Raw genomic sequence first — 12561 nt, 5'->3', positions numbered from 1 at the left:
TAAGAAGGCACGCATGGTTGCGCACATCCGGGTTTAAACCCGAAATACAACAGGCAGTGCTCAATATGCCGTTCAACGAACAACAATTGTTTGGACCAGAAGTGGACACGGCAATTGAGAAATTGAAAAAGGACACTGACACAGCCAAGGCCATGGGCGCACTCTATTCCCCGCAGGGCAGAGGCACTTTTGGCACATTTCGCAGAACAACCTTCAGAGGGGGGTTTCGGGGTCAAGCCACACAAGCCAGCACCTCACAATCAACACCATCCACCTACCAGGGACAGTACCAAAGGGGAGGCTTTCGGGGCCAGTACAGAGGGGGACAATTCCCTAGGAACCGGGGAAAGTTTCAAGGTCCCAAAACCCCTACAACTAAACAGTGACTTACAAGTCACTCAACCCCTCCACACAACACCAGTGGGGGGGAGACTAAGACAATTTTACAAAGCTTGGGAGGAGATAACAACAGACACTTGGGTCTTAGCAATTATCCAACATGGTTATTGCATAGAGTTTCTCCAACTCCCTCCAAATGTCCCACCAAAAACACAAAATATGTCAAAACAGCATTTAGACCTTCTGGAATTAGAAGTTCAGGCATTACTGCAAAAAGAAGCAATAGAATTTGTGCCACACACACAAAGGAACACAGGAGTTTACTCACTGTACTTTCTAATACCAAAAAAAGACAAAACACTGAGACCAATCTTAGATCTCAGAATACTAAACATCTACATCAAATCGGAACACTTTCACATGGTCACGCTACAAGACGTATTACCACTGCTAAAACAACAAGACTACATGACAACCTTAGATCTAAAGGACGCGTATTTCCACATACCTCGCACAGGAAATATCTAAGGTTCGTATTCAAAGGAATACATTACCAAATCAAGGTGTTGCCGTTCGGTATAACGACCGCACCCAGAGTATTTACAAAATGCCTAGCAGTAGTAGCTGCACATATCAGAAGGCAGCAAATACACGTGTTCCCCTACCTAGACGATTGGCTAATCAAGACCAACTCCCTAACAAAGTGTTCACACCACACAGAGTATGTCATACAAACCCTCTACAAACTAGGTTTCTCCATCAACTACGCAAAATCACACATTCGGCCGTGCAAAACACAGCAATACTTAGGAGCGACAATCAACACAACAAAGGGGATAGCCACTCCAAGTCCACAAAGGGTTCAAAATTTTTACAAAGTTATACAAGCCATGTATCCGACACAAAGAATACATGCAAAGATGGTATTAAAACTCCTAGGCATGATGTCTTCATGCATAGCCATTGTCCCAAACGCAAGACTGCACATGAGGCCCTTACAACAGTGCCTAGCATCGCAATGGTCACAAGCACAGGGTCACCTTCTAGATCTGGTGTTGATAGACCGCCAAACATACATCTCGCTTCTATGGTGGAACAGTATAAATTTAAACAAAGGGCGGCCTTTCCAAGACCCAGTGCCACAATACGTGATAACAGATGCTTCCATGACAGGGTGGGGAGCACACCTCAATCATCACAGCATCCAAGGACAATGGGACGTACATCAAACGAGGTTGCATATAAATCACCTCGAATTGTTAGCAGTATTCCTAGCGTTGAAAGCATTTCAACCCATCATAACCCACAAATACATTCTTGTCAAAACAGACAACATGACAACAATGTATTATCTAAACAAACGGGGGAACACACTCAACACAGCTGTGCCTCCTGGCACAAAAGATATGGCAATGGGCAATTCACAACCACATTCGCCTAATAGCACAGTTTATTCCAGGGATACAGAATCAACTATCAGACAACCTCTCTCGAGATCACCAACAAGTCCACGAATGGGAAATTCACCCCCAAATTCTAAACACTTACTTCCAAATTTGGGGAACACCTCAAATAGACCTATTTGCAACAAAGGAGAACGCAAAATGCCAAAACTTCGCATCCAGGTACCCACACAAGCAGTCTCAAGGCAATGCTCTATGGATGAACTGGTCAGGGATATTTGCATACGCTTTTCCCCCTCTCCCTCTTCTTCCATATCTAGTAAACAAATTGAGTCAAAACAAACTCAAACTCATACTAATAGCACCAACATGGGCAAGACAACCCTGGTACACAACACTACTAGATCTGTCAGTAGTACCCCATGTCAAGCTACCAAACAGGCCAGATCTGCTCACACAACACAAGCAACAGATCAGGCATCCAAACCCAGCATCGCTGAATCTAGCAATCTGGCTCCTGAAATCCTAGAATTCGGACATTTAAACCTCACCCAAGAATGTATGGAGGTCATAAAACAGGCTAGAAGGCCATCCACTAGACACTGCTATGCAAGCAAATGGAAAAGATTTGTTTGCTACTGCCATAGTAATCAACTTCAACCGTTACATGCATCTCCAAAGGATGTAGTAGGATACTTACTACATTTGCAGAAATCAAATCTGGCTTTTTCTTCCATAAAAATACACCTCGCAGCAATATCTGCATACTTGCAGATTACCCATTCAACTTCACTATTTAGGATACCTGTCATCAAAGCGTTTATGGAAGGCCTAAAAAGAATTATACCACCAAGAACACCACCTGTTCCTTCATGGAACCTCAACATCGTCTTAACAAGACTCATGGGCCCACCTTTCGAACCCATGCATTCTTGCGAAATGCAATTCTTAACATGGAAGGTTGCATTTCTCATTGCCATTACATCTCTAAGAAGAGTAAGCGAAATTCAGGCGTTTACTATACAGGAACCTTTTATTCAGATACATAAAAATAAGGTAGTTCTAAGAACCAATCCAAAATTTTTACCAAAAGTTATTTCACCGTTCCACTTAAATCAAACAGTAGAACTACCAGTGTTCTTTCCACAGCCAGACTCAGTAGCTGAAAGGGCACTACATACATTAGACATCAGAAGAGCACTAATGTACTACATTGACAGAACAAGACTAATTAGGAAAACAAAACAACTGTTTATTGCATTTCAAAAACCTCATACAGGAAACCCAATATCAAAACAGGGTATAGCCAGATGGATAGTTAAGTGTATCCAAACCTGCTACCTTAAAGCAAAGAGAGAGTTACCCATTACACCAAGGGCACACTCAACCAGAAAGAAAGGCGCTACCATGGCCTTCCTAGGAAATATTCCAATGAACGAAATATGTAAGGCAGCCACATGGTCTACTCCTCACACATTTACTAAGCACTACTGTGTAGACGTGCTAGCCGCACAACAAGCCACAGTAGGTCAAGCCGTACTAAGAACTTTATTTCAAACTACTTCCACTCCTACAGGCTGAGCCACCGCTTTTGGGGAGATAACTGCTTATTAGTCTATGCACAGCATGTGTATCTGCAGCTACACATGCCACCGAACGGAAAATGTCACTTACCCAGTGTACATCTGTTCGTGGCATTAGTCGCTGCAGATTCACATGCGCCCACCCGCCTCCCCGGGAGCCGGTAGCCGTTGGGAAGTAGTCTCAAACATCTGTACATTTGTAAATATATTACTTAAACTTTATTTTGTACATACTTATTCATTCCATTGCATGGGCACTATTACTGACATACACAACTCCTACCTCACCCTCTGCGGGGAAAACAATCTAAGATGGAGTCGACGCCCATGCGCAATGGAAGTAAAGGAGGAGGAGTCCCTCGGTCTCGTGACTCGAAAAGACTTCTTCGAAGAAAAACAACTTGTAACACTCCGACCCAACACCAGAGGGCGGACTATGCACAGCATTTGAATCTGCAGCGACTAATGCCACAAACAGATGTACACTGGGTAAGTGACATTTTCCTTATGATGCTTAAGCACCAGGGTTAGGTGAGACTCACAGGCTTCTCTCGTGAATATCGGATGTCACTAATGGACATGTCATTTGGTGGTACTTGTCTCTTCAGGGATGAGGCAAACTCATCCCTGGAGAGCTTCACATAAAGCAGGGCTACAGCATGCTCCCTTTGCTTTTCTGCACTTGTGTGCCAGTGTCCCCACCTGGGTTGCAGAGCATCACATCTGACAGGTGCGCGCTTCAGATAGTCCTGCAAGGTTCTGCCCTCCATTCCTTTCAGACCCTCCTCATATTCACATAGTTTCATACACAATTCACACAATCTCAACAAAGGAAACTGCACTTCTGCAAAATATGTTAAAAGCCTGTAGAACTGATTTCCATACCCCAAACCAGATCAGTTAAGGTCATACTTGGTATTATGTAATGCTTATTCCAGATTTGGTAAAGTGTTCCCATGTCTTTTGCCCCCCTTAGCACTTGTTATAGTGACACCTGGAAAGAGCATGAAATCTTGAAAAGTACCATTCTTAAAGCTCCCCGTCTTTGTCAATTTTCCACTTCGGATAGGTTTATGGTTCTGGTAGATGCTAGTAGTGCCATACTTTGAGCTGTCCTCACCCAGAGGGGATTAGATAACGATTAAACCATACCTTATGTTTCAAAAGCTTTAAGTACTGAACATAGATAATTTACCATTACAGGAAGCACTGCTATATGCTTAGGCAAATAACACTTTAAAAACAACTTCTAAATCCTTGTACATAAGAACTGATCGCAAGCAATACTCTACAGCAGTGGTGCAGGAAGAAACTGATGTATATTTTGTCTAAATCATATGAATCTAACTTTGTGATAAGATACTATCACATGGCCTACAAAAATCTGATGCTCTTACTGATGGGAACAATATATTTGAAAAAAAAGAAAGAACAATTTTTCCATGATTGATATACTGTTGACAATGAAGCGGTCTTGTCCAATGACAAGACAAATGGTCAATTTAAAATTGACAACATTTTATTGGGTTTAAGACACAATTACGAGAAAACACAATAAGACAATCCGGTGGTAGGATCTGCTTCTGATGCCTGGAGCTTTTGGCCCACTTTTATTAACAATTTAGTAAATTAGTAGTTTGCAAACATGGGTGCTGAGTTGAAGCAGACAATAACAGCATGTCTATACGATTGAATTGCCCCAATTGTTGAAGAGCGCTCTTTAGGTATTTCCTTTCAGTTTGGAATTTGGGACAGATACAGAATAGGTGCAACCCACATATACAACAGACATTTTGAGCTTCAGGCCATAGCCAGGGCAAAGTGTGGGAGGGGCAGGTAGGTGATCAAACTGAACCCCAAAAATGTCCTCCTTAAGTGTACAGCCCAACCCACGATCAAACAGTGCTGTGGCTTAAAAGATTTGTAGCCATTTTGTATCATCCATCCGTGGGATCTTTTCACCAGCGCAGCCTTATCTTCAGGTACTGAGAGCTTCCTCATTGAGTAGTTAATTTACTTTTTATTTAAGACTGCAGAAGAGACACTTGGGTCCCATAGTGATCGGGTATAACCAGGCTGGGGTGCTTCAATTCCTTGATGTTTCTAACAATAGGCTTTTTTTTAAAGGATTTATTGCTGATGTCTTCAGTTTCTGCCAGGTTTTGAGGTAATGCCCCTTCCTTGCGATTGATTGCTTTTTCAGCCCCAACTCCAGCTGAATTTTTCAGTGAAAGGTGGACCAAATAAAGTATGCTTACCATTGACATACAGGTGTTTTGGAAGGGTCAGTTGTCATGAGGGGCAAGTGAGGTGTGCAGGCTTTTCCCATCACAAAAACAATTGTTATGTTTAGCCATTTAGGTGAAACGTCCATAAAGTGTCAAACATATTTTTTTTTGTGGCGTTAGTTGTTACTTTTGTCAGAGCTTATGATGTGTGTGGGAGGTCACATAAGTCTTTAGAAATAATATAATATTCTACTCCTCTCCAAAGAGTTATGCTTGAATATAAGCCATGACAACAGTAACTAATGGAGTTTTTGAGGATCATATGAAACTGCACGTGTGTCCAAGCAATAGGTGTTTGTGCTTATTGACTATTTGCTAGGTGGGTAGAATTAAAGTATGTTCTACAGCCTACAACTAGAATTCCTAACTAGACATTTCCATAAAGCGGGAGACACTAAGCCCTTTTCTACTAATAATGGAGTTTATTTGACGTCATTCAAAATGTAATATTTTTTAAAGATAAGAATCATTGACAAAAAGACAACAAGGCTATACGCTGCCCGTATGAATGGTTCCGTCAAAACATTTTACCTAGTGATTGAAAACACCAAAGACAAAGAGTGTGGTTTTATCATTGTACTTCTCATGTCAACACTCAGTTTGCTCCTTTAGAGTTAATTATTTGAACTCCTAGAGTAACGTTTCACTCCTAAATTAATGTATCGTCAAATAAGGAAAATTTGGGGTGGAGCTCTTCCTATCTTCCATAGCCTCTCAGTGTCTTAGTGGGAACTGTGAAAGTAATTGCATTGGATGAGCCTGAGGCTGGGGGAAAGGGGAAGCAATAACCTGAATACCTCGCGCAACTTACTGTGAACTTGTCTACAAAAAATGTGACTCGTGGGACACTCCCAGATGTTGTGGTAATAGGTTCCTATTCCAATTGTATACTTGAGATAGTAAGGGTGAGGAGCTCTACATATCTTCCATAGCATCTCAGTGTTATAATAGGACCTGTGAAAGTAATTGCATTGGATTAGCCTGAGGCAGGGGGAAAGTGGCAGCAAGCAAACTGTCCTTTCTCTCCTACCACTCTGAGACCTCCAGCTTGCCGAGATACTGCTACTCATCTTACCCAGCTGGTCAGGATAGTTGATGACCAGGGACTTATTCATCCTCAAGATGCTTTTGCTGAGAATTGATTCCATTGTTAAATTGGGCTCCAGCTGCCTGAATTCTGGAGCTTCAGACAAGCCCCTATTATGTGACTCGAGGGCATGACTGTTGTAAGTAATAAAAGAAGTGTGTGAGGTGCAGATGAAATTCCCCAGCAAGTTGTTCAAATTATTTGATTTCCAAACCCATCCATACGTCCACTAGATTCACTATACCATCAGGTCCCAATGCCTGAAGTTGAAAATTCTCTTTTTTTTAAAACATCTCCATACCTTCTGAGCAATATGACAGTTTATTGGCCATGTTGAAGCATTTAAATCTCTTTATTTTTATATTCTTCAGGATTCCTTTTTCTGCATACTCTGTTCATCCAAAGAGGAAGACATGAAACCACTTGGACAGTATTACGCCGGTTTGGATATGATGATGATTTGGAGCTGACACCTGATTACCTCTTTCCTTCGTATGTGGCACATAAATATTTGTTTTTTTGAATTCTCTTCTTTGAATGTCAACTATGACTCACCATGTGCTGCTATATTATACACTACTTCCAATATGTTATTTAATCATCTTCATCATTGCCTAAGAATTGGTTTTTACCAGTGATGTGCGTTGTCTCCTCATGCATACATTTGCCGAGCCAGACTTGTATTACTTCATATGCAAAGTCATATTTTTCATTTCCTTGTAAACACTGATGTTTTTGTTTGCTAACGCCATAAGCAGATTTAGTGTTTATGTACAGATATGGTAGTATATTTGACAGACATTTTGTTTGGGGTGTAGTTCATGTGGTTGGACATTTTTATCCAGGATATTCCTTCATATTTGATGATCTACTGGCATGGGATGCTGAGTGGCAAGTTATGATTTAGCAAATTAGGTTACAAAAACTGTATCAGAATCTGTGCGGCCTCTTGTAAAATATGTTCCACAGACCTCAAGTTTACAGTGATATTGACCATAAACGAAGAGCTGTAAAAAAGCAACAGGTCTTTTCATTGAGTGGTTTGTGTGAAATGCCACTTATGTTAGGAACACTAGACCGTACATTGGGGTCTGCATGTGTGGTCTGGTCGTTCTTATAGACCGTTAAGTGATGTCATTTGGGAAGAATATAATTTCCATGGAGAGTATCAGATTGTCAAAGTCATTGGTCTGTGCGATGTAGGTGGCTGCAGAAACTCTTTATAGGCTAAAACGGTGGGGGTGTAAAAGTGTCATGCCGTGTGTCATCATGACTACATAAAGCAGGTGTATTATTTGCAGATGTGCATGACCTCTCTACTTCCTGAAAGGCAGGTAAATCAGGAAATCCTCATTATAATGTGCTATTTGATTGTTTAGTGTGCTCATCAATCCCTGGTTTGTCTGGTTCATACATGTTATAAAGTGAAGAAGGTGTTCTTTGGATCTGGACCCCTCTGTATGACGATGCTTGTAGTTGCCTTTTGTTTAGTTTCTGAGTAATATAGGCTGGTTGTTGCTATGTCCTTTCACAAGAATTCTACTAGTTGCTAGCTCTCAAGCACTTGTTTATGCTTCGTATTCTCTCTATTTGCAGTTACCCTCATTTCCTCCTTATCAGGGTAGTTGTGAACCAAGACTTGAACATGGAGTAGTTGGATCAGTGAGATTCAGCCTGGCTGGGACTGCATAGTAGCCAGCTGGTTGAACTTGTGATTTGGGGTTTTCCACTTCTATAAGCAAGATATTTCAGTTGTTCTTTCACTGAGCCGTGGTAGTTGAACATTGTATTGCCATATCCTCTACTCTAAAATGGTTATACTTGAGTAAACATTGTTTAATGTATAACAGTAATGTACTCCAATATTTGAAACTTTCATAGATCCACATGCTTGAATCATTCCCCGTCGTTGAGATTGGAGTCCCCGACATCTTAAAAAAGCAATGTAATGATAGGTATAGACCAGGTGTCTCCAACCAGTCGATCGCAAGCTACTAGTAGCTCCCAGACCCTTTCAGAGTAGCTCACAGCCTGGAGTTCATTTTTAAATAAGCACAAGGTCACATTTTTCCTTTTAAAGTTAAGGGAAGGCTGTGTTTATTTTACATTAATATTACCAGGCTGCAGATAGCAGGGCCTGATAAGGAGCGGTGCTGGAGTCAGATTTATGACCCTGGGCACAGAGGTGAAGAATTGAAGCAATAAGGTATTTAACTCTTAAAAAAGTCCTTGTCAACTCAGTATTGGAACTGAGAGCAAAATAATGTTTCTGAATGCTTTTAAATGGGAAAAAGTAAAAAAAAAAAAGTTACCTTATAATTAAGTTCACTTTTCATTTGAATGTTCTCAAATTATTTTTCAAAGTGTTGCATTTACAAACAGCAGGCCTCGAGCTTCCAGTAACGATTAGAACACTGTTGAATTATTTATAACTGAAAATACTATCATTTTTTTAAATGGGAGAAATTTAAAGAGCAGAAAAATGTTCCACATTCTGAAAAATGTTTGCACTTTAAATTTCTCCCATTTAAAAACATGGTTATATGTTTGTGTTATACTTGTAACTGTGCCACATATGCAAAAGGTATGCCCTGTACCACAAGTACATATGACACCAGCTCTCAGTTACCCTTACACATATATCCCATTCATATGCACACATGTTCATACGTCCCCAAAGACCACTCTCTCACTGACACATGTGCCAGCTCTGTCATTGTGCCTCTAGTCAAAGTATTTTGTTCAAACCATAGCATCTAGCTCTGTGAACATTAGGCTTAAAGTCAAGGAAGTGGGGGTATCTGTTAATAATGCGCAAGTTGTTCACCCTTTGGTAGCTCACGATTATTTTCACTGATTAGAAGTATCTCTTGCTACAGAAAAGGTTGGAGGCCTCTGGCATAGATCATAAAGGTCCTAGGCCTTTTAGTTTAGTAACCTTTCTTAGTCATTATTTAAAAAGGACTAAACTTAAGTCTTAGACAATCACCTTGAACTACCCTGTAGAACACTCCTATGAGAAGCTCCAGTCCCTCAGATTTTCTACTGCACGTTGTGTGACCGAGTCTCCACTGAGCTCTGCTTTGTTGTACCTGTTCCAAACTTGTTTCAGAAACTTTTGACAGGTATATCTCTTCAGAAATTTACAGATACATTTCACACTTCCTAGTATATCTTTTACTTGGGTGTTTCAAACTGACTTTGGACATGTCAGACACACCAAAGAAGGGGCTCTTTAGACACTGTGGTACTTGCGGAAAGAAGAGGCTTCACTCTGATGACCCTCATCAGGACTGTATACATTGCCTTTATCAATCGCATAAGACAAAGGACTGCAAGGTATGTTGCACTTTCTCTACTAAAACATTGAAAGATCGTGAGGGGCGACTGCTATTATGGCTCCAAAAGCATCAGTCAAGAAAAAAACCTGTTTCTGGTTATGACAGCGAGGATTCCTCTTCTTCGTCCTCAAAAAGGTCACTAAAGAGAGAGAGATATTACTGGTTCTCATTCCTCTCATGAACCACCAAACAAGTTGTCAAAGACCTCTCATGCCTCTCACAGGCACCGCAGTCCATCCAAGTCACCACATAAGAGTGATCTTTCCTCAGGGGTGAAAGGAGACAAAGGACTCAATTTCCTCCTTAAGAAGTCCTCAAAAATCGGTCTCTGAGCCTTCAACACCTCTGACTCAGGTTCAACATACATTCAAGAAACCTTCCTCTGCTCCCTCGATGGACAGATTGTCGATGACCTCACAGTTGAGGAGAAAATTATCGATGACTAAAGCAGTTACAGCATTGTCGACGGCATCCACCACGTGTACCATCACCCCCCTGTCTACGGCAGCCTCTTCCTCGTCGACCTCATCATCAACCTCTCATATTCCCCTGCCGTTGACGCAAAAAAAAGACTACAACTTCAATGATACTCCCGTCAACAATGACACTCCAGTCTACATCTCTGCTGTTGATGGCAAAATCAAGATCATCCTCATCACTCACAGCAGCCACTACTACATCATTGTTGACAAACCTCGACGACGTGGGACAAAAACTATATTAAAACATGAAAAGTTAAAGATCCTCACGCCTGCTCACACATCACCAAGTAAGATGTCATCATTGCTACCCTCTCATCTACTAGATGAAGAGGACTCTGAGGACGAAGGTCCCTTTGGAGTGACACACAGCCCATCTGAACTTCATGTTAAATGTCAGGAGGGTGAATATGATGAGGGTGTATATTCCGAGCAAGAATTTTATGCTCCCCAGAACAATACCACCAATAAAATCAGGAATAGGTGGAAAGTCTTCCATCATCATTAGTTTTGGACTTACAGTTCATTTTATCAGATTACAGAAGATGTTTTTCTCCAATGTAGTCTTCTGCTAGACATATCTCTACACTGGCATGTTCAATACCTGAACACCTGTCAACTCCAGAAGCTCTGCAGCTGTTGCCTACAGTTCCAGTGGCAGATCGCACTCCACAGGTGGTTCAGCTACCAAGATCCCACCTCACCGGAGGAGGAAAGGGAAGAAGATGAACTCTGCAAAGCTCATGATGAATTGGATGATAATTTGTTACCAATACCATCATCTCCGATGCCACCCCCTGTGGATTCCCTTCTGGAGGACATAGGAGGTTTTCACAATCTCTTAGAAAGAGCAGCAAGACGGTGTCTAACTGCCTATGCCTATGAAACAACATTATTTGATTTCAAGGAACCTTTTTGGAAAAGTGTTAGGGCCATGCCTGTTATTGATTGCATCTGGGATGAGGACCTTAAAGTTGTGCGAAATCCAGCTTTAGTTGCCACAGTGTTACCACGTTGCGATAAAAAATGAAAAGCCCCAGTGGACGCACCAGCATGCCTCACAAGACATCCCAAACTGGACTCCATAATTTCACATGCGACACAATGCAGGTCTAGAATACCTTCAACACCAATATCAGCGCCTTCAGACAAAGAAGCTAGGTGCCTTGATAATATTGGAAATCTCTTTTCATCCATGTCAGCGCTTACGGTAAGAGCAACAAGCACCCTGGCTGTGCTTGGATGATACGCTCAGCAAATGTGGCTTGATATTGCCCCCTACTTGGACAATCTTCCAGAAGACATAAAGGGTGAAGCTAAGAAAGTTTTATGGTGGGTGAGCGCACATCATCGGAAATTATTGATTGTGTCATGGACATTGCCACAACTGGATTCAGACAGCTAACTGGGGCAGCAGTATTAAGACGTCAGGGATGGCTCAAAGCTACCTCCTTCAGGGAAGAGGTCCAGGCCAAAATCTTAGATCTGCCTTATGATGGTGAAGCCCTTTTCAGCAAACACATCGATGATGCTCTCCAGGCCATAAAAACAGATCCGCACATGGCCAAGGCATTGGGGACCTCACAATATAAAAATCTGCTCTTTCGGGCCGCTTGAGGGAGACTACAACCATCTTATAGAGGAGGCTACCAGCAGTACTGCTATCCCACGTGCTCCAGAGCTAATCAACAATTTCGACCCCCAATTCCAGCAGCAACAGCCAGCGTCAGTGGCCTACAATAGACCCATACTAAGGGGAAAATTAGCATGGCAAGTGAAAGATACTAACTGCCATCAATGACTTCCTAGAGACATTGGCTACTCCCCACTGATTTCCATCCTGCATAGCAGGGAGAATAACCAATCATTTGCATCACTGGAATAAAATAACAACTGACCAATGAGTCTTAGACCTGGTTCAATTTGGCCATTCATTGGAATTCATCCAGGCATCTCCTCCGACGCCTCCATAAAGAAATATATATAACTTCTCAAGTTGGAGGTCAAAACGATGCCCAGAAAATAACTATTGAGAGACTTC

The 12561-nt window shown here is 41.7% G+C and overlaps 1 protein-coding gene across 4 annotated transcripts in view; it reads left to right on the top strand.

The window, feature by feature from the left end:
- Positions 1–12561, top strand: part of RHOT1 (ras homolog family member T1) — a 394200-nt gene that overhangs the window by 193344 nt on the left and 188295 nt on the right. For all 4 annotated transcript variants that reach the window (XM_069199969.1, XM_069199971.1, XM_069199970.1 and 1 more), the window contains exon 11: positions 7072–7192. In XM_069199969.1, coding sequence (XP_069056070.1) covers positions 7072–7192 — 121 coding nt within the window. The remainder of the gene's footprint in view (positions 1–7071; positions 7193–12561) is intronic.

The sequence above is a fragment of the Pleurodeles waltl genome, chromosome 7 (genome assembly GCF_031143425.1).
Source record: "Pleurodeles waltl isolate 20211129_DDA chromosome 7, aPleWal1.hap1.20221129, whole genome shotgun sequence".
In the NCBI taxonomy this organism is placed as follows: Eukaryota; Metazoa; Chordata; class Amphibia; order Caudata; family Salamandridae; genus Pleurodeles; species Pleurodeles waltl.
The sequence above is the reverse complement of the archived record's forward strand: the minus strand, read 5'-3'. Positions and strand labels throughout refer to the sequence as shown.